Raw genomic sequence first — 27575 nt, forward strand, 5'->3', positions numbered from 1 at the left:
CTCCATCAAAATTTCTGCTTGGCTGGAGAGAGAAATTGCCCACAGGTGCCCTACAGTGATGAAGTGATGACTGAAAGCACCCAAGGCAATGTGATCATGCAGTTCATCTTTAGTGGAACCCCCTTGAGACCCAGATAGCAATAACCCTATCTATTGACTTTTCCTATATCATCAGCTTCAGTTCCATCATGCAAATGCAAAGGATAATCTAGTCTTGTCCTTAGGATGATTTCCTCATTTCTTTGTACTGCTTTGAAGTTACTTTTAATTTCCTGCATATCTATTTTGTTTCTTTTTATCTCTATATATGTTGCATCCCACTGAGGAATATAAGCTTCTTCAGGGAAGGAACTGTTTTGGGGTTTTTGGTGTTTGGGGTTTTTTGTTTGATTTTTTGGTTTTTGTAGCCTTGTACCTGGTACATAATTAACAGTAAATATGGCTGAGTTGAATTGAACATTCCATTGTATAGCTGTTAAGTTCCTTTGGTTTTCCATCATGGACCATCATTTGTCAATCTTCTCAACTTGGACAGATTTTTGTTTGATTTTCTAGGGTTAGAAACAACACACTGGTAGACATTGGATAAGCCCTTATCAATTGTATCCTTAGTACTAGGGACCAGACCACAGAGAAAATACATCAAATACCTGAAGTGGTTCATCGGAACACTTTTCTCTCTGAACCGAAGGGGCAGAAAGTTCTTGCTGGGGTTTTGATGGCTTCTTTTTGGCTTTTTCCATTTGGACATTCGTAAAATAGTTAACCGCAGCAAACTCAATGAGGGCAGAGAACACAAAAGCAAAGCACACAGCTATGAACCAATCCATGGCAGTAGCATAGGACACTTTGGGCAAGGAATGCCTGGCACTGATGCTCAGAGTTGTCATTGTCAGAACAGTAGTTATTCCTTCAAAACAAAGAAACAGAAAAATTTAGCTTTATTTTAAAAAAACAAATGGAGATAAGGATACATGATAAAATGTTAAAAGAACTATTCAAATTGTAAAAATGTACAACAATTGGGGTGGGAGGGGAAGGATTATATAATTAATTGAGTGATTTTTAAAACATGATACCAATGAGTAATAAAGAGAAAGCAATTCAAGGGCAAATTTGTGTAAAAATAAAGTCTACTTAGACAATTATATTTCTGCAATGATTACAAGATAAAAACATATTTGTTAGAAGTTACAAATTTCTCTCAGGTTATGACTGACCGGAAGATTTCACAGCTACACTAAGATCCTTTCAATTAGTTCCTGAAATCCTACCTCCTCTGCCATACTATTCCTTAGAAATTAGAAAACATGATATTCCCTAGAAAAGGTCCCACAATTCAGTCCAGTCTCAATTCCACATCATAACACAACATTTCCCAGGGGGCATATACACAAAAACCCTGAATTTTATTATCCATTGATTTTGCATAGTTATATGTGTCTATATATCTTTTTTATGGCCACTGTTTCAGTGTTACTTCAAATTATAAAGTCCTGAGGGAATTGGCCCATTTAAATTTCTTCTATACATGACCCAGAAGAAAGCCAACCAAGCAATTAGATAGTAAAATGCTTTTTCAGTGACAATGAGAAGTTATTATAGAAGTTCAAAGCCAAAAGTAGCTGGCCCAAGAAAATATAGACAATATTTAAGAAGATGATAGATTCAAGCTATCTCTAAAGGAGCACTACATATTGACTTTACTACTGATAGCAATCTCGAGAAAAACTCACTACTTAAAACTAAATTCTGGGATAGAGAGAATCCAATCCAACAAGGATTTATTAAGTACCTTTTACATGAATATACTATGGTAAGTATTAGAGATACAAAGATAAAATGAAAGAAAATTAATTTTCCCTAAAGGGTTTAATATTCCCTTGGGGAGTTAAAATATATAAATAAGTTTATTTATAATTAGTTGAGGATGCAGAGAGACCTAAGATCTGTGCCAGTTAATCAGTGCAAAGGCAGAGGCAGAAGATGGATAGTTTAGGTTCACAGAATGACAAATAGGTCTTTTGGGCTTTCACATAAATATAGTATATGAAGAGAAAAAATGTAAAATAGGTCTGGAATAATGGGCTACAGTTGTAGATGAAGTATTTTAAATGTTAAACTGAGAAAAAACAACAGTGAACCCTTGAACAAAAGAGTTAGTTAGATTCACAATTAGATAAGAAGAAAGAATATAAGAACAGGGGAATATTCACCCTCTCTTAGAGAAGAGATTATTTAACATAGATCAGAAAAAGAATAGCAAGATCTTGAAAATTCTTCAATGAAAATCATTTGAAGTAGGATGAAAAGCCCCCAGGAATTAAATTCCCAAAGAAAAACAATATTAAAAAAAAAGATTTATTGAAAGCATTTTTAAAAAAATGCTTTGTCTGTGGATGCACAGAAAATTTATCAACAAAGATTTTTTTAAAGGCAGATATAGATTATGAAAGCAAGGTTAATGAAAGATGACAGAAAAATCTAGTATACTCCTCTAAGAATAGTAGCTGAAACTCAAAATGAGCTGATAAAGAAGAATAAAGATAACTTTTTTCTATATTGAAAAGTATCGAAGAAGAGAGAAGAATGCTACTTGGAGTGGAAGAGATGAACATAATTAATGTTTAAGAAAAAGACAAAGCTCTTAAACTTTGTTTATAGTTTCCCCCTACCAAAGAGATTGTACTATATACTGAAAAGGACAAAACAATGATTAACAGGAAGTGAATATTGAAGACAAATAAAGAGATTATTAAAAAAAAAAAAAAAAAAAACAAATGGCTAGCCTTGATGACTTCAAATCACCTCATTTTTATATTCTAAGGTACCTGCTAAAAGAAATGGCAAATTAGTTTCCAGTTTCACTTGTTCTTTGTTGTTCCAATGGATGGAAGTAGGAGCCATGTCTAAAAGTTACAAAGAGGTGAAATTATGTTCAATGTAAGAAAAACATTTTTTAAAAAGTCATGTCCAAAAGTAGACTGGTCTGTCTCAGGAGTCAGTATGTTCTACCTCCTTAAAGATCTTACAGAAAATGGTGTCTGATGACTTATATGGTATGCTAAAGAGGAATACTTATTTAAAAATAAGTTTTGCAAAATATGTACTAAAGCTTCTTCCCCAACTCCGGACTCTAACCCTAACCCTGAATAGAGATTATTATAAATAATCATCAATACATTAGTGATTAAAACAATTTATCTCTTCAGGATGAAACAACTGTCTTCTGAATTTCATAGTCTCTTTACTTTAACAATTTTCCAGTGCACAAATCATAAATTCATAGAATTTAATATTTTTCCTATTTAACTACAAACTGACAAAACCATAAAACTTTCGAGTTGAAAGGAAATTAAGATGTATTTCTCGGTTCAGAAATGAACTGTTGTCATGCTGACAACTTTGTTAATTAACAATGTCCTGCCATAGCTTTTAAATCTTCCAGCTACATAATGTGGAGATGAAGCCTAATTAGTCTTTTATCTTGTGAAAGACCATCACTTTAATTAAAATTTAGGCAGTAAGGTTTTCGGTGACCTCCACAACTATTACCCACTAACTAGGAACAATTAAGCGTTCTACCTAGATTAGACATTTGCATCCTCAGTGTGAAGGAGTCAGCTCAGAAAGCCCTTCCAGTTGTCAAATTCCTACTTCATTTATTAAAACTATTCTGTTCCTGAAACATCATGGGGGAAAAATTCTTTACTTTAATGTGATATAATGAAACTCATAGAGTAAGAAAACAAACAAAAAAACTAGTATTTCAGTGAGCTTCATTGCTTTGAAAGCCTGTTAAAAGTAGAGTATACCACCCTAAGGACTATTTCTCCCACAGGCAAAACGGCCCTCAATTTCTTTTACTGTTTTTTTGGGGACATTTCTGCCTTTTGGATTTTTCTACAGAGACAAGGTAAAATAAAGAGGGAGTGTGTAATTCCAGCAATAATTGAGAAAGAGATGGTAGAAGATGACATGACTGAGCGAGGCAGATTATATACACTAACTCAAAACCTTTAGACACTACTCTCCGGTGTCTTTAGTAAATGTAAACCTGGCATTAACACATGAGTGTGGAAAAAAGAGGGAATGAGATGAGGAGAAAAACAGAAGGGAATCCTCCAACTAATATGGCCTTTGTCTTCTGCGATGAACAAAGGGCATGGCATTTTTAACACCGCTTGAGATGTTTAAATCATTCCCCTTTCAGCCAGGGAAAAACACTTCTTTTTCTAATATTATTCTATTAAGGGTGACACAGAGCATGTCCTTGGGCATATGTATTACACACTGATTTAGTGCAGCATTTGCCCGATCACACAATGAAGTAAACGTTGCACAGGGCAGCAGGCAGAAGCAGCAACTCGGATTAGAATCAAACCGTGTCTCCTTGGGTACCAGAAAGACCGATGTCGGGGTACATCTGTCTGAAGACATTTCTTGCCTTGTGTCTACCCTACAGATATCTCAATACAATGTTTTTTTTTTTTGCTTGTTTGTTTTTCCTTTTGTCACATTTAAATATCAATACCAATCCCTGAGCTAGAATACAGAACATGATCATTTTTGCCCATAATGTGAATACAAGCTGTAAGTACACAGAGGTGAATATGGGCTGACCAATCACAAGGGAAATAAGTAACATTAACTTAACAGTGTGATAACACATTTCTGCCCGCCAGCTGACATTTACTCACATGTTTAAAGTTCCCCTCTCTAGGCCTATTTTTAAATCTTAGAATCATAGAATGTTAGAGCTCAAAGGGAGCTTAGAGGTCATTTACACTAAATGTTCTTTTTACTGAAGGGAAAACGAGGACCAGAGAAATGACACACAAGGTCAAGTGCTTGTACTTTTTTACTTTTTGACACTCTCTTGGACTGTATGTGATAACAACTATCCTCTAAAATGAACTGGTTTAGACTAGAGGACATCCCATTAAGTTCCCTTTCAGGGATAATTTTATAATCCTGCAGTAGAGGTAGAAATTGGTGTGAATAAAGAGCATGATTTAGACACTAAAGAAAAACAAATTGTTGGAAAAAGAAATAATATTTTAAAAGTGTTTCTACAAAAAGCAAATTCCATTTACAGTGGTTTGACTGGTCCTTATGGCTACATAGAAAAGCAGCTTTCCAATAAGTTAATTTTATCTACTTAAGTTCTTTAGAATCCCAGAGCTATGGGCACTATGGAAACTTGTAACTCACTTCTCTAATTGGGCGTTCTATCAGTAAACTCTCCTCAAACAAATGGGACAAGATACCTAAAACAACCTCAGATATTCTGAGATGCTCCAGCATACAGAATGAGTTGATGAACTGAAACTTTTTTTTTCTAGATATCTACCTACTTTTGACTTCCTAAAGTTAAAATTTCATTATTGCTGCCAAGAGGTTGGCAAAAGGTTGCAAAGTGACAATCATCTGAGTCATCGACAGAAGGCGGGTGACTGCCAGCTATAGTTCCCCTTCCTCTCTAAGAATATCTAAAAATCATTGTGGAAGAAAGTATATGGCAATAGCCAGCAGAGAGACTGAGTTTTTAATATAAACTAATAATTGATCACTAATGATTACTACTCTTTGTGTTCCTCAGGGTCCTATTAAAAACATGATAATGTATTTGGAAGCATTTTCAAAGATTCTAGTTATTATAAATATTATTTCTAGGTGGAGGCTTTAATGGTAAAAGACCCGAGGTTCTTATTTTACCCTTATCACAACAGTTTGTGATCAAAAAGAAGCTCCAAAACTTTCCAAGAAAGTATTTGATGATGTAACAGCAGCAGACTTCCAAGGTTCTTTTTCCTCCAGGCAGAATATATCAATCTCCTAGAAGTTTCCTGACCAGACATCTGACCCAGAACTAGATTAGCACTTGTAAGTATTCTCTATGAACTACCTATATCATACTACACTGACTATTTCAAAAAGCTAATTCAGGGTTTATAGGTTCACATGAAGATTTTTGTGTATTCATAATTTCCACAGATAGGATTTGTATCATATCATAGAGGTGCTTCACAAAAAATAGATAGATAGATAGAGATAGATAGATCATTGTCCTGCCCCTACAATAATGATGAATGGTCAGGAGCTCGAAGAGCCATCCAACTTATTACCTACTCTCATTCTAAGATACATCCCCTGAAAGCTTTCTTCCATACTCCCACTTCTATCAGCTCTGCTACCGTAATGCACAATTATCAGAGTGAAAAGTCAGAAGCTTTATAATTTAAAATCCCTTTAAAATCTAACTTCCAATCTAATAAGAAGTATATGGCAGGATTTTAATCCAAGTCCTATCCTTGGACTATATAGTCAGAACTATTTCAATTGCACAGTTCAATTACAATCCTCCTTCATATGGAGAAAATAGTTTTTAAAATTTGCTAAATCTCTCAAATTCAAGCAATTCAAGGCATTATATGTTGCAGAAAACCAAAACATAAACCAGTATAAAACATAGAATATATGTGGTCTTTAATAATGAACTAATAGACTGCAAATGTATGAAATAGCTTATTTTATTGCATTTAAATCATTTAAAGGTTAGGTTATTTTTTTCCCTTTCATTAAAAGCAAAATTATTGTAGGCCTTCACATAACCAATCAGCCATGAATTGTATTTGTTTTATTTTAAGCTTTTCTTTGCAAATTGCTTCCCAGTGTATTTCATTTTAACATCTAGATACAATTTCAATTAAATTACACAGCATTAGGCTTTGAATCCAAGAGTATCACTAAAAGGGAAATTATGTTCAGAGGTACATTTAGTCTTCATACTCATGGTCCCCATTGAGGCTAACTTAATATGATTTCAACAGGAGGGCTTCCAATAGTATTTTTATATAACCACCTAAAGGTAACATGAGTCCCAAGGACTGCACATACACATAACTTTAATATTTCTTTCTGGTTGGCAAGTTGTAAATATAAACTAGATTCTGTACACTACTCAACCTGACATAAAAATGCTAACACAACTCTTAAGGGAAGGTTTCATTCCAAAGGCAAAATTCTAAAGGAGGGCAGGTAACATTAAGGACCAATAAATAAATTGTAATTACCAAACACAGTTCTAGCTGGAACAGATTCTTTATTTATCCAGAAGGAAACTTGAGAAAGAATCACAGTCATGATGCACGGAATATAAGTCTGAATCATGAAATAACCCATTTTCCTTCTGAGATGGAAGTAAACTGTCATAACAATGTATTCACCTACAAAATAAAACAGGAGGAAAATGTGTTACTGGCTCTGCATGCTACTTTTTCCATATACATATGTCAGACTACCAACTCATATCTGAAATAATAATAGCATCCAAGCTTCCCAACACAAGCCAGAGGCTGTGTGTGTTTCAGAAAGAGATGCTGAAAGGAAAATGAACATCACCACTTTTTTTTTTTCCAGTGTGATTATCTGTTAAGTTAATATATAGGGCTAATAATGATAATGTTTTTTTGGGTAAGTGATTATGGTATAATGAGTTCTTAGTTAAGCTCATTTAGCATGTAAGGTACAGCCTATGGGCTCTTAATTCTTTGTCTAGAAAATTACAGATTAAACCTCTCCGATTTAGATGTATATATTGATAGCAATGGGGATTTGTGTTTGTTTTGTTTGCTTTGTTTTATTTGATTGGAGAGGGAAGGCCTGATATTTCACATGAGTAAAGAACTCCTTGCATGAAAACTTCCTCCATTAATAAAGACTGGCAATTTTGTGATTAAACGTCTTAGAAAGTTTCAGGGAGTTACAGGGAATCTGTAAGTTACTTGCTATGGTCATTGGATAAATTGGGGGCAGTAGTGGAAGGTGTTTCTCTTACTCTTACTCCAAGGCCGATTCTCTCTCTAATAATTCTAATAATAATTCTAATTCTTCTAAGAATTTAGATAAACAATTTCAGCAAAGACTTTATTTCTGTATGTTATAACATTTGAAATGAATTTGATATAGTTTATATGTAACCATATCTGAATATTTACATGTTCTACAGTTATAATTCTGCCTTGACTTTTTCTTTTTTAAAAAAAAATGGACCTAAGAAAAATAAACATTTGAATTACTACTATCTGTCCAAAAAAAGCATTAATAAGGTAATCTAAAAACTACAAAACCCACATAAAAGTTTTTTGGGGAAACTGTGGTTCCCATTACCTGACTATATGATCTAAGATTTCAGACGTTATCCACATGTTTTTAAGGTGATATTGTCCAAGAGAAAACTGGATAATTCATTTTTAGAAATGCAAATGAGATAAGCAAACTTAAAAAGTCTGAAAATTAAGGGAAAATCATTTTTAAATAATCAGTTGGTATTTTCCTTTTAAATAAACTAAAATCAAATCTTTTATTTGTTTTCACATAAATTCTAAGAGCACAAATAACACCTTTTATACTTGTTAACTACATCTTCTGTAGGGAGAACTTTAAAGCACTACATTAAAGTTCTTTGTGCATGGCTTTTTTTCTTTTTGCTCTTCTAAATCACAATAGAAATACAGATTGAGCAAGACAAAGATGGCTCTGTAAAAACACCAGCAACCTCAATGACCTGCAGAATAACTTTTATCCTAGCCATCTGAAAAAATAAAAAATCCCCTGTACCATGGATGTTTCAATGATCACGATACACCCTTTTCTAACTCTTCTGACTGTAACATTATCTGGTTTCCTTGGAGGACTTATGACTCAAAGATCTACAGATCTTTCAGTGAGATCAGGAATACAATTCTAAGCTATACTTTTTATGCCATTTTGCTTCTGTGGGCTCTACCAAACCCTCTGAAACAATGGGTAAGATAAAACAGCATTATAAATGCCATATCTCAAATTCATTCTGATTGGTCGTCATCTTACCTGTAATAGATTTGATGGTTTCACTGGACACTGTCTGCCCAACAAGGTCATATTGAACTAAGCTGGAAGACTCCTTGGGAACTTCCACAGACTTCTCAGGACCTTTTGTCCAGGTATAGATCATCTCGCTCTTTGGATAAGCATCTGGACGCCAATGCAAAGTAAGGGATTAGCTTTAAGGTTTCACTCTTTATCAATTTCACAATGGACATGCCGGAGTAGCAAAAATTGTTGGAAAACAAGAGCCTTTTAACTTATATGGGCTCAGCTTTGAGCCTCAGAGAAGTTTAATATCTAAATAAGCCTTGCAATTCAGCAGGATTTCTTTTGTTCAGGTCAAAGGAAAATAAACTAAAATGCTGTGTCTGCATCACTGCACCTGGAAATGTGCTGGGAAAAATACCAGGCAGTCCATCTAAAATCTTTTCTATTAAAGTTAAATAAACCCATTCCTTCCTCTCTCTCATCTCTGACTTCTCTCCTGTATTGGACCATAACTTACTTCTTCCACCTTAAGGCAAAATTACCAATAAGAAGAATACCAGAAGCTATTTATAACAAAGGATGCTATTGTTGGAAGAGATCTCCAGGGGTCACCTAGTCCAGCCCACTGCCTCTGGGCAAAGCACACTGCATCTAAACCACTCTACACAGATGACTGCCTATGCTTTTTTTTAAAGCTCTCCAGGGAATGAGATTATATAAAGTTGCACTGCCTTTGAACCTTTACAATCAGGATATTTTACCTAACCTCTATTGTAAATCCCAGTAACTGTAATTTAAATCCATTTCTGCTTGTATTGTTATCAGTGTAAACAGATAACAATACACCTTCTCCCAAGAGAATTCCCTAATTTAGCCACAAGCCAATACAACATAATGAACCTGGGGCATTCTCATGGCTGAGACCAAACAAAAGCTTCTCCTTGACTCTACATAAGACTGAATGTTCTAAAAAAAAAAAAAAAAAAAAAAAAACCTACCAAGATTCATCCATGACCCTCTTATCTCTTCCCTTGGAATTCTTATTTGCTTCTATGGTTTAATTATGTATGAAGAATAAATGAATGAAAAAGCAAATCACAATATTGCTCTTAGATCTTAATCTTCTAGACCTTCCTTCTAAATTCCAGACATGAATTTCCAAATTCCTTCCTAAATGTATCACTAATACCTCATATTCGCTATGTCGAAAAATAGAGTTCATCACCTTTCTCCTTAAATCTGTTTCTCGTTCTGAATCTCATTCTTCTTATCTCTGGTACCAACTGGTCCCCAATTTTTTCCTAATGTCTATATTTTTCACACTTCCTTTTCCTTAGCCTCTCACAGCCAATCAGTTCAAAAAAGTATCCTAGATTCTAACTCTACAGCATGTCTCAAATTCATATCCTTCTTTCGATTCCCACTACTGCTAACTTATTTTTTGTATACATATTTTGATAACTGCATTTAAATATAATTGGTTTTCTTTATAATCTTATATATTTTATTTTATACTTTTAAAAACCTTACTTTGAGGAGTCCTTAGACTTTGTCAGAATTTTAAAGGGAGTCTATGATATATGCAAAAAAGCCTTCTTTGGCACTTCAGAGTTTCTTGCCTACACTCTTTTCCCTTTTAATCTGTCCTTCATACTAACGATAGAATAAGCTTTCTTGAAATAGGTCTGGATGTATCCCTTTTCTTTGTCAAACACTAGGGTTCTTGTCTCTTTTCTCTTTCTTCTCACAAGTTCAAGATATTAGAAGCCATCCACGACCTGGTTTCCTTTCCAACAATATCTCCTTCTTACTCACCTTTACCTGCCATTCAAAGCCATCTGCAAACTGTGCTACAATTTCATCACTTCAATGTAATTCCCCATCACACATTCTATAGTCCAATCAAAAGCTACAGTTCTTCAGCTCCCAGGGAGGTCTCTTCTTTCTGAATATCCATTATATTACCATGTTTCTCTACTCCTGCCAACATTTTTTCCTCTGTCAGAAGGTACTCCTTCCCTCTCTTTTCCTACTGAATTCCTAGCGAGTTTAAAAATAAACTCAAATTCTGCTTCCCCAAGGTAGTCTTCCCCAATACCCAATAGGTTGCAAGTTTGTTTTTTTTTTTCCTCAAGGTTCTTCTAGCCATTCTTTTTGCGTTTGAATTCTGTTATTAAATATAATTATTTACTGTAACTATTTGCATCTGTATTATATCTCTCTTAAAAGAATGTAAGCTTCATTGTTTTAAACATTCGTTCTCATTCTTTCTCTCTCTCTCTCTCTCTCTCTCTCTCTCTCTCTCTCTCTCTCTCTCTCTCTCCCCACCTTTCCCTCCCTCCTCCCTTCCTCTTTCTCCTCTCTCTATCTCTCTGTCCTTCTTTCTCTCCCTCTCCCACCCTCCTTCTCTTCTCTCTGTCTGTCTCTCCCTCTGTCTCTTTGTCTCTATCTCTGCCTCTCTGTTTTTCTGTTTCTCTCTGTCTATCCTTCTCTTAAGCAAATTATTTCCTCTCTCTTAAGCAAATTATGAAAACCACCAGGAGTTTTTTTTTGCGTGTGTATGTGTCCTTAGATGCAAAAATAGACAGGTACCTTTAAATAAGTACATAGATACTTACTTTACAAATGCTTATTTAATGAATGGAAAAATAAGTGCTAATAAATAAGCACCGTGCTCTTTATTTCAATCTTACAATAACAACAAAAATTTTAGATTTAAAATAGAGGCCGATGAGTTGTTTTCCCAATGCTATCTAAGAACAATTGCATAAAAATGGAAATACTACCTGGATCTTAAGGTTAAGTTTATACAATGAAGTCAGCCAAGTGCTGACTTCCATAGGCAAAAGCTTCTTCCAAACTCTGAAAAACATTGACATGTTCTACATTGATACTAAATCATAAATTAAAGTCATGGACAGCAGGGAGTCTCCTGTGGATCCCAGGACTGAAAACTAGATTTTGAATTACTCAAACTCATGATAAAACACTCCATTTGCGTATTATTCTAATGAAAATGATAACTATATCATTCTACTTCCCGTTTTTCTCCTAAAGTACTTACGTGGAGGAATGATCACTGAGTAACCCTAACCCCATCCCATTCATCCCTTGTGCTTATAGAGAAAAACTGAACAGCCAAACTGAGATGTCATATGACAGAATTTTGTCATTTCTTCCACCGAAATTATTAACAGACATGTGTCAAGGATCCTTCAAATAGATTTGTGTCTCTTTATTTGAAGATTATCAGCTTGTGTATGAGTAATAAACTGAAAACCCAGTCTTTCACAACTTGTGTTACTTTTGCTTCCCCCCAAAATTGAAAACTTTTCTGTGATAAATCACATGAATCTATAAATATGACATTTTATCCATTCCGCCAAACAACAAGGCTTACAATCTTGGAGTGAGTCTTGACCTTCCTCTCTCATACAATCTGTGGAATGCCTTACAAATAATAGGTACTTTATAAATCTTATTACTGAATTAATTGAATTGTTCATGAAAAGAAGTTTTACAATTTTAACTTACAACTCCCAAATTTCAAGGGACATGCATGACCATCCATGGGGAAATCCACTAATCTCATGGGGCACTCTGCACTTATGGTAAGCCTACAATGAAACAAATAGAATAAAAAAGATTTAGTCATTTTCATAATCAACTTTATTTCTTAATATGCATAATTTGTTTTTAAGTTAATCACCTCATTGTATATAAAATGGTGCCATTTCTCATAATTCTAAAGAGCTTGTTTGGGGCTGTCATGTTATGGGAGACAGATTTTTTCCCATTCCTGAAGAAAGTATCAGGTGTCCATACTTTAGTTACCATCATATTGTTCAGTCTTAAAATTTCAATGGGGCCATCATACTTTAATCTTTTGTCAATCCATGTTTGCCGGAAGAAGACATCCATTGTGTATTCCTAGATGGGCAAACCACAGCAATCCCAAATATAAGTTATTATGCAAAAATGAACAATTGAATACAAAGGTACATATGCACCCAAAACCACACTAGTAAAATAAAATCAATAGAAACAGACATTTACAAAATGTACTATCACAGAGTTCCAGCAATTAAAGCATGTTGTATATGTCTTGATACTTCAATTTCTCACATTAGTCAGATAAATATATCACCATACATATTTAATCATTCAAGAATAATTACTATAATTCAATAAAATTGCAGGAAGGTGGAAATTACACTTTCACTCTAATATATCAGGGAAGAAAATGAGATAATGCAGTAACAATTGCCACTGAATTTTTTAGAAGAGTAAATTAAAAGAATAAAAGCAAATCAACAACTCAAAACGGTTTGTGTCCAACAAATTACTTAAAATTAGAAAGTAGATATTCAATATTTTAGATCGTGTATATATGATTTAAAGATACCACTAACCATCCACTATACAAGCCAAAGATTTTATATAACCTTAAGATTGCACGCTTAAATGGATGAATTCATTTTGACAGCTACCAGAGTTTAGCATACTAAGCTCTTCAAGCATTAAGGGGGAAAAACACTATACAATGGGTGAAAATGAAATGCTAAAATATGGTCCCTCAGGACTGGGAGATAGTTTTGTGCCAGAAATAATTTCAGTTGTTATAATCTCTAATTTTCTCCATCTCAGTGGTTCTCACAGGGGAAAAAAATCAGTTCATAAGATTGCCATATGGGAGTTGTAACTATTGTTTTTTTTGTTTCCTTTATTGTTTCCTTATTGTTGTTCCTTTTGTTTAAAAAAAAAAAGAATCCAGGAAAAAATGTCCTCAAATGTTAGGGTTGAAGCGCAAATGCTGTGACTCCTCTTGACAAATGTATGGGTCTAATTACTCATACTAGAAACAGAGCTTCTCTAACTCTTCTGATTGACACTGAAATAAACATCCATTTCCTTCTGTTGTGTACGGTTTCTCCTAACTACAGAAAGCTATTTTAAATATTTTTCTCCAACACCTACCATTTCCACATCAGAAACAGGCCCAAAGCTGGTGACATATATGTCAGTTTTCACTTCTGTAACAGGACCTAGTAGATAGGAAATAGATAAGTGTGAAAAAGTAATCATTAATTTTACAAAATAACTGTGAGAGGAAATAATAGAAAAATACACAAAGCTATTTTAATTATTGCCTTTAAGTTTCCAGGAGATAAACATTACTGAAAGAAAAAGAAAGACTTGTTTTTTTACAAATACACATACGTGCTGGTAATAATACTCAGTTAAAGTGAGAAGTAAAATTCCAATCACTTACCAAAAACTATTGATGTCCTAAATCAAAAAATTTAGAGGTAAAAGAGCCTTCAGAGATCATCAGGCCAACCTTTTCATTTTACAGATGGGGAAACTGAGGTTCAGAAAAGTCAGTCACATGAAATACTCAAGATAACACAAAATATTTGAACACAAATCTTCCTTTTCAAAATGTAGCCTTTTGTCCACTACTGCACACTGTCTCTCAAGAATTTAATACTAATAGAGCCTCAGAAATAGTTATATTTATCTATCTAGAAACACAATCTTTTTTTAGAAGAAAAAATTTAAAGAATAAAGTAAAGCAACAACCAAAAAAGTTTTATGCGCAAATTATTTTTTAGGAATTAGAGGTAATTAAATAAATAAATTCCTTTAGGAAGGAAGGAAGGAAGGAAGAAGGAAGGAAGGAAGGAAGGAAGGAAGGAAGGAAGGAAGGAAGGAAGGAAGGAAGGAAGGAAAGAAGGAAAGAAAAGAAGGAAGGAAGGAAGGAAGGAAGGAAGGAAGGAAGGAAGGAAGGAAGGAAGGAAGGAAGAAGGAAGGAAGGAAGGAAAGAAGGAAGGAAGGAAGAAAGGAAGAAAGGAAGAAAGGAAGAAAGGAAGAAAGAAAGGAAGAAAGAAAGAAAGAAAGAAAGAAAGAAAGAAAGAAAGAAAGAAAGAAAGAAAGAAAGAAAGAAAGAAAGAAAACGAGAAAAAGGGAGGAAGGAGGAAAGGAGAAAAAGGGAGGAAGAAGGAAGGAGAGAAAGGGAGGAAGAAGGAAAGGAGAGAAAGGGAGGAAGAAGGAAGGAAAGGAGAGAAAGGGAGGAAGAAGGAAGGAAAGGAGAGAAAGGGAGGAAGAAGGAAGGAAAGGAGAGAAAGGGAGGAAGAAAGGAAGAAAGGAAGAAAGGAAGAAGGAAGAAAGGAAGAAAGGAAGAAAGGAAGAAAGGAAGAAAGGAAGAAAGGAAGAAGGAAGGAAGAAGAAGGAAGAAAGGAAGGAAGGAAGAAGAAAGAAAGAAAGAAAGAAAGAAAGAAAGAAAGAAAGAAAGAAAGAAAGAAAGAAAAGAAAGAAAGAAAGAAAGAAAGAAAGAAAGAAAAGGAGAAAAAGGGAGGAAGGAGGAAAGGAGAAAAAGGGAGGAAGAAGGAAAGGAGAGAAATGGAGGAAGAAGGAAGGGAGAGAAAGGGAGGAAGAAGGAAGGAAAGGAGAGAAAGGGAGGAAGAAGGAAGGAAAGGAGAGAAAGGGAGGAAGAAGGAAGGAAAGGAGAGAAAGGGAGGAAGAAAGGAAAGAAGGAAGGAAGGAAGGGGAAAAAAAAAACCTAAGGCCTGAAGGTGCCATTCTGAACATCTCACAAAGAAAGCAGTATCCATAAACATCTTAGTGTTGACACTATCTTGGTAAGTGTATTTCTACAAATAGAATACAAATAGAAATAGTTGTCTGTGACAACTTCTGTATTAGCTAAGATCTTTCCGGTTAAACAGACATTAAACAAAAGACTTATTTGTCCTGATAGACAGCAATTATCCCATGATTTCAGAAGAGCCTCTAGCCTTTGAGTGCCATGGGGAATGCCAGATGCTTCTGAGCGATCTTCAATAGACCTAGGTCCCCTATGGCAAGGAGGCAAATCATTAAAGGGTGGTTAACATGGAACTTGCTAATGTGGAAGGGGAAAGAAATCCATAACAGCTGCCAGAAGTCATACATCTTCACAGAAATATGAATATTATTAAATTGCTCTGAGAAGGAAACCAGGATGGCAAATACATGAGCTATGAGGATCAGTTGAAAGCACTGGGAAGGTATCGCTTGGAGAAGAGGAACAATGGATGGAGTGATGGAACCAGATTCAATAAGAGAGGAATTTGAATCTTGCCACATAGAGTCTCTGTCCCTATTACTAAGGGCAAGTCATTTAGAATCTCTCAGACTGGAGACAATAACAGCACCTCCTTGATAATGTTAATATGAGGATCAAATAAGATAATATGTGGAAATCATTTGTCACACTTTAAAGCATTAGATAAGTACTAGCTATCTGAAGAAAAGATTTAAGGGGACCTCGACAACTATCTTCACATTTTTGAAGGACCACTTTCTGAAAAAAAGGAATCTACTTGTTCAGCTCCTTAGAGATCAGAACTAGCAGTAATGGGCAGAATTTCAGAGATGAATTTCATCTTGAAGTGAAGAAAAGTCTTTTGACAGCTATAGTTATCCAAAAGAATGGACTGCTTGGGGAAGTATTAAGTTCTTCCTCAATTAAGGTTTTTACAAAAGGCCAAATGAGCTCTAGTTAATGTTTAAGTAAGTTTTTATTTATTAAAAAAAAAAAAACTTTTATAGAAAGTCCTTTGACAGATACAGGAAAAAAAAGTCATTTTAGATCATTTCCACCTCTGAAATTCAATGATTCTACCTGATATGAAAAAAAAAAATCATCAGCTGGTAATACTAATACCTATTTAAATGGGTCACAAGGATATAGCCAGAAAGTTTAAAAATATAATCATTCAGGTCGGATAATATGTTGCTATTTTTCAACAGAGAATATTATAAAATAATCAATGAATGCCAGACCTAGAAGGGACTTCATATATCACCTCTAGTCCATATATGACCTAAAAATTCATTTGTAGTGTCATACATATATATATATAATATATATATATATATATATATATATATATATATATATATTCCTATCCAAGCCTTTACACAAAAATCTCAAGTGAGAAGGCACTGTCTTATAAGATCTTTTGAACATCCAAAGTGGGGAGGGGCCCAGGGAGCTTTTCCAGCAGATTTTAGAGAGGAATATATTGGGAAGTCCTGGTCATCCCATTTCCTATTGATCTGTAATTTTGGAAAGCAGAAGAGATAGTTCATTATGAAATCACCCATAATACTCTCAATAAGACTATAATCTACTTAAGGGCAAAGGCCATGTCTTTTTTATTTGGATCTAATATAATTCTTCAAATAGAGTATTTAATACTTAATTTAATACACTTAATGAAAAATTTTTTTAATTTATTTAAAAACAAAAAAAGTTAAAAAAAAAAAAGCTTATTGGACTTATACCAGAGAAGTTTAAGATTATTGCATGTTGTATAATGTCTTTAAGCTTTATATAGATATAGATATAGATCGAGTGGAGAATAATACTCCTAGGTTGGAAAGGTTAAGAGAAAAGATGTCTTTCTTACTTTTTATGCCACTTTTGAAAAGAATTAAAAGGGACATTGAAAATCACTTGTCATTTAAAACTTTTATAGAGAACACAAATATATGTTTGTATGTGTATATCTGTAGAAATATATATATATACCTATATATATATATATATATATATATGTGTGTGTATATATATATATATATATATTATTTATTTATATATCTATAACTATATGTGGGTATGTTTTTCTAATGGACTGCTGTTTAGTCAAACCTCCTGCATACTGTCCTTGTGAGAATAAGCTTTTATTTTAATCACAATTACATTTTATTTTACTGGTTTTTACTCAGAAGTCTAGCCTGTTGGAACCTTTGGAATCCTGATTTTTTCACTGGGTGATCCCATTAGCTCCATGGATTTGATTATAATCTCTATACAGATAAATTCCCAAATCTATATATCCAGGACTAGTCTCTCTCCTGAGTTACAGCCATTTGTCTCTAACTGTCTCTTATATAGCACAAATTTGAATTCATCATAGGTATCTTAAAATCAACATGTCCAAAACAGGACTCATTATTTCCTTCCAAACCCCACTCTAGTCTGAACTTCACTATTACTATCAAGAGTATCACCATCGTCTCAGAGACATAGGCTTACAATCTTTACACATACTCTCTGAAATAGTGAGCTCCTCAAACATGTCACCCACTCCATTGTCTATGGCTGTGCTTTGGCAATCCCTGTCCTATACCTGGAGTATTCTGTCCTTTTACCTCTACCTCTGTGTTTCCCTGGCTTCTTTATTTAAGAATAAATTCAAAACCCATCTTCTGAAGGAGGATCCCATCCCATATACTAATGACTCCCTTTCACATTACCTTCCTTCTAGCTTATATCTTATGTGTAGTTAGGTATCTATGTTTTCTCTTCCATTAGAACACGAACTCTTTGAGGGTGAAGGCTATGTTGTAGCTCCAATTCTTGACATGTGGCTGGTACATATTAATTGATTAATCAATATGGTTAACTTTCATACCATAGATCAGCTAGCTATCCTTAAGAGCCTTTAATTATCTACAAATCTGGTAAGCATGCCATCAGTGCTATCATAGTAGGGTCAAGGAATAGGGGATTTAACTAGAGATATTCCTCCCTGGACAAAGTATTAATATTTGCCCTTATATCTCAGAGGAATGTTCATCCCTATGTCATCTCTTCTCTGGAGAAGTGCTAGGATGTAGGGTTAAGAAATCTCATTTCTTAGATATTATTGTTCCCATCAAATTCATGAATAGATTTGGGTTGGATCTAGACGGCTACCCCTTGCATCTTGAAGCATCAAGATCCTATGGATCTTTTCATCGGGAATAGGAAAAACAAATCAAAACAGAATAAATCACAGAGATCAGGGACTACAGACCAATTCTTGGGCCGTATGGTCTTTTAAAAAAGAAGAAAGCCTTAAGATCTTTTCCCATAGAGCATCAAGTCTCAACAGATACAATAACATAAGGAGTGACTGAATGAAACAGGGAAGCAAAAAGAAGGTGACTAAAGTCAACAGACCTCTTGGAGTGTTTCTGTAGCCAATCAAAGAGCCTCCTCTGCACCAAGTGATTAGCCAACTGGAACTAGTAATGGAATACCTACTCAAACTCTACAGTCTCTCCAAGGCACTTCCCACCTACATAAGTCTCCCACAAGGATTCTTTTCAATTTATCCACATTGTAAGTTGAGAAAGCTGCTAGGATATGCACATGCATGAGAATTTGATTATTTAAAGAAAAAAACTTTAAGGCTTCTTATTTTTGTCCAAAAAAACTACAAAATGCACAAAAACATCAAGAAATGCATCTAGCAAAGTACACTTAAAACTTATATAAAAGACTTTTTATAGAAATGATTACAAGGCATTTTAAGAATAACTCAAATAACAGCACTTAGCACAGTTCTTGGCACATAACAGGATGGTTGATAGATATCTGACTGGCTGGAGGGTTATTCATTGTTCAGGGGTGGGCCACACAATACAATGAAATTTATGATCCTTCTAAATTAAGTTACAGATTTAATGCCATGCATTAAATTACCAAGATAATTAAAACACCAAATTCTATTTTATAGAGTTAAAGCTTAAAAATCATATGAAAAGACAAAAGATCTAAATTCACAACTGAAATAATCAAAGAGGTAGCAATGAAAAGGAAATAGCACTTCCAGACTTCACATGACACTACAAATCAGCTAGAATCAAAACTATTTGGTACTGAGTATAATAATATAAAAGTAAATCAGTGAAACACAATCTATAAAAAAGAATCAGAAGTAATTTAATTCAATAACAACCTAGGATTTGCTAAATCAGTGAATAAATTATTTGGGAAACAATTCCCTACTTGAAAAAGAACCAATGGAATAACTATTTGTTTAGCACAAATTACATAAGTACCTGATACCATATATAATTGTACCATAATGCATTCACAATGAGTATACAATATGAATGTTAAATGCAGCACCATTAAAAAACTTTTTTGAGAGAATCAGAACAGGTACCATTTACATTTAGGGATATGGGGAGAATTCTTAATCAAAGAAAAGATCAAATTTATCTCAAAAGGAAAAAAAAATCATTTTAATTATGTGAGGTTGAAAGGATTTTTCATGAAAACAGTAACATGAAAATTTATAAGATAAGTTAGTCATTTGGGAAAAATTCTTCACATTCGATATTTTTGACAAGGTAATAATATCCAAAATATATATAGAACTAACACAAATCCATGATTAAAAATCCATTCCCCAATGAAAGCATATAAACAAATAGTCTCAAAGGCAGAATCACAAACGATACAACCCCATAAAAGATTGTTCCAAAAGATTGCTTTTTGTTTTGTTTTTAATCTGAGGTTTCATCTCCCACTCAGCAAATTGTCAAAGATAACAACAGCTAGGAATAAATGGTGAGGGGGTTGTGAAAAGACAGTAACACAAATATAGTGTTGGTAGAACTATGAATTGATTGAACCATTCTAGAAAGCAATTTGCAATAATATTAAAAGAATAACTAGAATGTCAACACCTTTTGACTTAAAACTCTCACTGCTAGACATATAGTCCAAGGAAGTCAAAGGTAGGTTTTTTTTTTTTTTTAAATTCAATAGTTTTTTTTTAATCCACAAAATCTTTATAATAGCACTTGTGAAACTAGCAAAGAACTATGAACAATGTAAATGCTTATTAATTGGAAAGGGCTAATTAAAACTCCCGTGCATTGAAATGAAGTGTCACTGCACTATAAAAAGCTAAATGTAAAGAATAAAGCATCAAGGATTCTGGAGAGAGAAACAGGAGGTAGCATGGGCCAGGTAAGTCAGGACACCCCCATCATGCTGAAAAACATCTCTCGACACTGATGGAGGTAACCCAGGCCCTTGAACCCAAGAACTCTGGGAATAGAAATGTCACCATGCTCTTTTCTATGCCATTATTCTGTGGAGGTGCCTGGTGATTGCTCCTGCAAGTGCCATAGCCACAACTACGAAGGACCCAGGACAGAAGATCCTTGCCACCAATGTCCTTGGCATTCAAAAATATTTCAACATCAGTAACTGTTATGATCCTTATCAAAGAAAAAGAATCACTGCTTTCTGCTTTGCTGCTGTACCCTAGACACATGGGACCTTCCTGTATGATTTGCAGCTGAAATCTTCCAGGTGTGTCAACTCTCTTGTTGTAAAATATGAGCACTTTGAGAGCAAAAACTGGTTTGCTTTGAAATGGACAGCCTCAGTACTTAGAAGAGTGCTCTGGATATAGCAAGAATTTAATAAATGATTAATTTATCCATTAGTCAACACTGAGTAATATAGAAATATTTGTAGTAAGGGGTATGAAGTAAAGTAAGAAGAACCAGGAAAATAATATATGCAACAACTACTACCCTGTAAATATATAAAATAAAATTTAAAAGTACATAGGGACTGAGGTGGGTCACAGAGAAAGAGGGGTAATTGTGTAATTACCATGATCAAGCTCAGTATTGAAAAAGAGAAAAGACATGGATTTTTCTATCTTCTTTGCATAAGTGGGCGATCATGAGTGTAAATATTCTGTATATCAGACCCAACTGATAGAATGTTTAGTTTTGAGAAGCTAGATGATAGAATGGACATAGTGCTGGATTAATGCTCAGGAAGACCTAATTTCAAATCATATCTCATATACTTATTAGCTATATGGTACTAGACAAGCCCCTTAACCTCAACCTGCCTCAATTCCTTCATCTTTAAAATGGAGATAAGACTATTTCCCAGGACTATTAAAAGGACACAAGGAAATCACATTTTTAAAGTACTATGCAAAAGCTAGCTTTATTATTCTGCTGAAATGCTTTCTTTTTTTTTTTTTCTTCTTTTTAAATTCTTTGTTATAAGAAATGGCTTCTGGGGAGTCAAGGTAGCACATATTTGCAAATAAAATTGAGATTTCAAAATTGCCTTGTTTCATACATAGCATATTCAAGCTATAAATTACATGAATGTTCTAATCAGCTACATAATTTGTCAAATATCCCCACATCTAAGTTATCAAAGATAACAATCCATGTTTACCTTTTCACAGGGAAGTTTGTAAAACTGACAAAGCAACTTTCTCGCATCCTTTATAACAAATACATAACTCTGAAAATATGACTAACATCAACACAAAATTCCTATTTTCATAAGAAAAATCAGGTTTTCCAGTGATCAAAAGCAGGTTAAAAGGCCCTTGGTATCCTTCATCTCACCACCTTTGGCCTTTAGTTATAACCTCTCTCCTCTCCAGACTTCCTGTATGTTCCCACCTGGGCCTCTACCTTCACATCAGTCTTGAAGTTGAAAGGAGTTTTTCTCTCTTCAAAATGACTAACTTTCAAAAGGAAACCAAATATGACCTAAAGATAATTTCAAATATAGTCTAGCAGCTTGAAGCAAGACTGAGACCAAAATATCATAACCTATTCTTTTAGAAAATCAGGCTAGTGACGAGCTGCCTAAGTGATGATATAACCATGTCTTTTATTTGTATTAAATTTTATCATTTTCAAAACATTTCCACCTACATCATCTCACATGATCCTCACAATGACCCTGTTGAAGCTGGATCATAGGACCTTAGATCTCCCTGAGCAAGGGAAGTTTGCTTATCCTATTCTTCCAGCAAGAAAATTATAATTTAGGGATGCAAACATTTTGCCCAAGATTGCACATGTAGGACAGGGGAGAATTGAGAACAGAACAAGGATTCTGACTCCTTAGCCTTTATTCCTAGTGTTACATGGGTAACACCTCTTGAGATAGGAGGAAAAAAAAAGCACTTAGTGTGTGCTAACCCTACACTAAGCGCTCTACAAATATCATTTCATTTGATCCAAATAAATGAGACCTGTAATAAGCACAGTATAAAATCAAGCCTTTCTGCTCCTTGTTGCTAGCTGAGTCACAGTAAGAGACAACTCAAAAAGCTATGTTTAGCCACATATAATTCACTCCAAAGGCTTTATGTAGCTATCAGAGCATTATTGAAATCAGTTTGAGGATTTTGATGAATATCAGTACTGGGACATGAGGTCAGTTTTGTACAGAAAATGAAATATAAGATTGCAACTATCCAGTGACTAGGGAACTTTATGTTGTGCATTAATTTATTAGCTGGTATACAAAGATGTTTACTCGATGATTATATGATTTTATTAATTCACATCTGGTTGTATGACTAGATCAAAGAGCTATTAATGGTTCAGTGTTAACATGATTGGGGGGGGGTGTTTAAAATGGAGACCGCCAAGGATCTCTGCGTGACCCTCAGCTATTTAGCATTTTATTTATGATTTGAATAAAAGCATCCAATCAAATCTGCAAGTGTCATAAAGCTGGAAAAGATAGCTAATATCATTTATAGCAAGGTTGGTTTTTGGATCCAAAAAGATCTTGACGAGAAAGAGCTTTGGAACTAAGAATCAATCCATCACATCATCAAAATGTATTTATTAAATAAAGGTATACTACATGACAGATACTGTGCTCATGTATAAAGCTATAATAATACAAAGAATGAAATTTTGTTTAAACTCTCACATGTGGATTCAAAAAGTCAGTTTCACAAGTACACATCTGAAATCCTTCCCCACTTTTGATGCTTACTATCTGCGTGACTTCAGGCAAGTCACTTAACTTTCCTGTGCCTCAATTTCCTCATCTGCAAAATGGAGGGATTGGACTAAATAATCTCACTTTTTATTTAAATCCATGATTTTATGATCTAGAACAAAGTTTAGCGCAATTCAGCAGGATGATATTGTGACAACCATCACAAAAATTGATGTGACAAATTCCACATGTCACCATATCATTTTCTAGTAACAACTAGTTTCCTTCCTAAGCTGGGATTGCATTCAGTGGATCATATAAACAAATCTGGTCTTAGAGGTTTATCTTATGAGTTATTAAAAACAATCTACTACAGCCCACTTTTTAAGCTTCTCAAAAATTTTATGTAATCCAAAAAGTAATGGAAAGTGCTGATTTTCATGTGAGCAGTCTTTTTTATAAAACTTAGCTGTTCACAGATGTCATGAAATACTCCTGAAATTGTACATATCAAAGAGACTGTCTTTTGATGTAAAAGTGGGGGGTGTCCTACTAAGTATAGCAAACAAAAGCCTTCAAAATACACTATAAATGCACTGTTAAAAACAAACAAAACACAAAGATCAAATACGATCCCCAACTTTTGAATGCCAAAAGAAAAAGTGCTATGGTTGAGTCTCCCTATATGCCCTCACTGCATGAAAGCTTAACTTATATAACTATGGGTAGAAATGAAGCTGAAGCAATTGAGTCATTGAGCTACATCAGTAACTCCACCCACTGAATTCCAAGTCTATCTAAAAAATACATTTTTCAGCAGTAATTGCTTCAGTGTGAACCAGGATGAAGCTCAGAAAGATTTAGTTAAGGCTGCTTGTAGTTCAAATTAGCTACCAGAATGCTGAGTTCTTCATCTTTTTAATGAAATTCTCTTAATGGTAAAAATTTGCTCTGTGATATATCACAGGAGAGAAATATACATGTATATACATATATAAGTTTATATAGAGAGAGAGAGACACAGATATGTATGCATATGTGTGTATATATATATAGTATGTATATATATGTGTATATATATATATATACATATATATATATAATGAATTTATCTCATGAAATTTTGTTTTCATATAATTCTAAGCAAACATGATTGGGTGGGAGGCAGATCAAGTATATTTGTGTTTATAGAAGAAAGGGACCTAAGTTCTCCCTGCTGCTCACCCATCCCCCCAATAAATGATAGCTTAAACCTATGATCTCTCTAAATTATCTTCCAGTTCAAATAATATAGACGATATTATCCATTAAACATTTCAAGGAAGCATGGGAGTTTCTAAATCTGCCTAATGATAAATACCAAACTCTCAAACTTTTATCATTTTTATTCTTTCTAAGGATTCTAAAATGATTTTGTAACCATCAGATCATTTTATTTATAATTAACTATTAAGTATGAATTAAATAGTAATAATAATTTACATATTTATAGTTTTAAATTTTGTAAGAAGATACAAGATTCCATTAGTATTGAAAATTCTTCTGCCAATAGAAACCTTGAATTATCTTTAACTTATGTCAATCCTAAAGAGATACCTGAGTCATAAAAAGGTTAAAGGTCTTGTCCTAGGTCAGATAGTTTTGTCAAAGGCAGATTTCTAATTCATGTCTTTTTGACTCCAACATCAGAAAAGAATCCACTATGTTCCTTTTCATCCCATAGATACAAGTTATGAATTAATTAATTGTCCCAATAGAGTTAAGAATAATAGTCTCCTGATACATTATAATTTTTTTTAAGAAAAGGGACTATGTCTTTTACTTAATACCTCTCAAAATGGTTTGGCACAGTACCTTAAACACATAACCACTTAATTAAGTTGAATGGTGTGAAAAAAATATTCATCATGTAATGGTTCTTACATGATGTCACTCTGTTTATAATTTAAGATCTTCTAGGACTCATTTTTGAGTTGCAGAAAATAGAAACGTGAATCCAATCAATTCATATTGAATATGATTAATAAAAGTTGACATTTAATGTAATCCCCACAATTTTCTGTACCAGAACATTAAAAGAGCCTTCTTTACAGCATATTGCATCAGGAAGGCACATATTCTACAAAGAAACAATGTTTTTACTCCAAAATGGGATGAAAATTTAGTGGGGTATGGCTTAGTCTCCAAAGGACTCTGGTTTTTCCACTCCTACTCTTTCTCAGATAGCCTTTCTCTCAGCTAGGCTTCTTCCAACTAGAGCTATCTTCTTTTTTTGGAATCTTTCAGTCTAGAAACCTCCATCTGCCATACAACCTTATAGATTGGGATTTCCATTTCCATGAAATCAGAATTGGAAGAACAAGTATTCTTGACATAGTGGGACTTGGCACTGTTCTGTACAAGAACTATTCCTCTTCTGGCTTTTTCAACATCTCAATGTATACAGTGAAGAAAAGATGAGTGATCTAGTTTGATGTAATGATAAATACAAAGTCCTAGGTGTGGTCTCTCTCAGAGGCTTAAATTCAGTAACTCATCCAGTCATAACAAACAATTGGTGGAACTCAGATTGAACTTACATTTTCTGATTTCATAAGCCATTGATCTTTCCATTTTACCATATTAGCCATTAAAAAAAGGTGGGGTAGGGAAGGTTGCTTCCAAGAGCAATCAATCATAAATTACAATAGGAAGTAGAAACCTGTACCCTTACAGGTAAATATGAACAGAGTAAGCCAAAGGCTTCACACTCAAGAGGGCCAGCTCCCTGACTGGGCCAGATTAAAATGTAATGAAAAAAAATTTAACAAAATAAATACAAATATAAGACTGAAAAAATTGTTAATTTGTGGTTTTGCCCATTCATTTCTATTTGATTTTTTATATAAACAATGGAGATGTATCCATTTCTGACAACTTGCTATTTTATTTTGGCCCTTAGAAGTGGCAAAATGTTGTCTTTTTGATAGTCTTTCTCCAGTTTGGTGTCTGAAGCCCTTATCATTGTAAATTGAATAACAGAAATCTCTCAACTGATGCTATAGAACTAGAATGAATGGCTTTCTTCCAATTTTGAAAAATGAAATAAAAATTCACAAAGCACATATTATATTTCAGGCCCCTAGAAATTCCTTTCCACAGCCAGGGCACCTAGACCCTTAGATTTGTCTCAAAAATATAAATGTCCCACAATTCAAAGGGTCACCTATTAATATTGGTTCAAAGAGCGAACTCCTAAGTAGACCAGCAAAAATTTCAAGGAAAGGCTCCTTATCTTTTGTTAGTTGCAAATGAACACACTTACAATCCTGAAATATAAAGTCTATTTGGGTAGAATTAAACCAAAGCTAACAAATTTTTATGGAGTTCTTGTATGTAAATGTAACATTTTCGGAGGGCTTTGTTTGGGTGTCAAGACTGGGTAGAATGTAAGATTAGGTAACAATAATAAATTCACTCTTTTTATTCCTTAGGAACACAAATTCGCTTTAAATTGTCAAGCCCCCTAAACCAAATAAAATAACCATTAGGTTTAATGGCACATGAATTCAGATTGAAGAGTTTAATAGGCCCAGTAAGAAAGTATCTCATTTAGTAAAAGTGTCTAATAATGAAACTATCAATACTATTTAACAGCATTTTCGAGGGTATTTCCATGATGGACAAAATATACATATCCTTTATCTCTAAGTAATTTACTAAATATTTAAAATGTTCTAAATGTACCAATATAAGGGTATTACCAGGTCCAACGTTTTTTAACACACACACACACACACACACACACACACACACACACAATCCACACCTAAAAATTGTAGTGGATAGAGAATTGAACCTGGAGTCAGTAAAAGCTAAGTTTAAATCCACCACCAGACATTAAATATCTGTGTCACCCTAAGCAAGTCATTTGATGTCAGTTTACCTCAATTTTCTCATCTTTAAAATGACATAATAATCCCATCTACCTCCCAAGGTTGTTAAGAGCAAAAAGTCATAATATTTACACAGAGCTCTGTAAACCTTAAAGCACTATGTAAATGATAAGCTATTATGATTAGAAATAATATACTGAAATAATTATTTTTCTCAATCAAATTGTGTGTAGTAAAGATTTGGGGGATTAGGGGATGGAGAATGTATGGAAGCTAAGCTC

The 27575-nt window shown here is 34.0% G+C and overlaps 1 protein-coding gene across 1 annotated transcript in view; it reads right to left on the minus strand.

Annotated features, from left to right (window-relative positions):
• GABRA4 (gamma-aminobutyric acid type A receptor subunit alpha4) overlaps positions 1-27575 on the minus strand; it is a 100033-nt gene that overhangs the window by 66599 nt on the left and 5859 nt on the right. Inside the window, exons 4-9 of the mRNA XM_051964173.1 lie at positions 13837-13904; positions 12569-12789; positions 12394-12476; positions 8875-9018; positions 7077-7229; positions 651-910 (exon numbers count right to left, since the gene is read on the minus strand). Of these exons, the coding sequence (XP_051820133.1) occupies positions 651-910; positions 7077-7229; positions 8875-9018; positions 12394-12476; positions 12569-12789; positions 13837-13904 (929 nt within the window). The remainder of the gene's footprint in view (positions 1-650; positions 911-7076; positions 7230-8874; positions 9019-12393; positions 12477-12568; positions 12790-13836; positions 13905-27575) is intronic.

This window comes from Antechinus flavipes, chromosome 6 (genome assembly GCF_016432865.1).
Source record: "Antechinus flavipes isolate AdamAnt ecotype Samford, QLD, Australia chromosome 6, AdamAnt_v2, whole genome shotgun sequence".
NCBI lineage: Eukaryota > Metazoa > Chordata > Mammalia > Dasyuromorphia > Dasyuridae > Antechinus > Antechinus flavipes.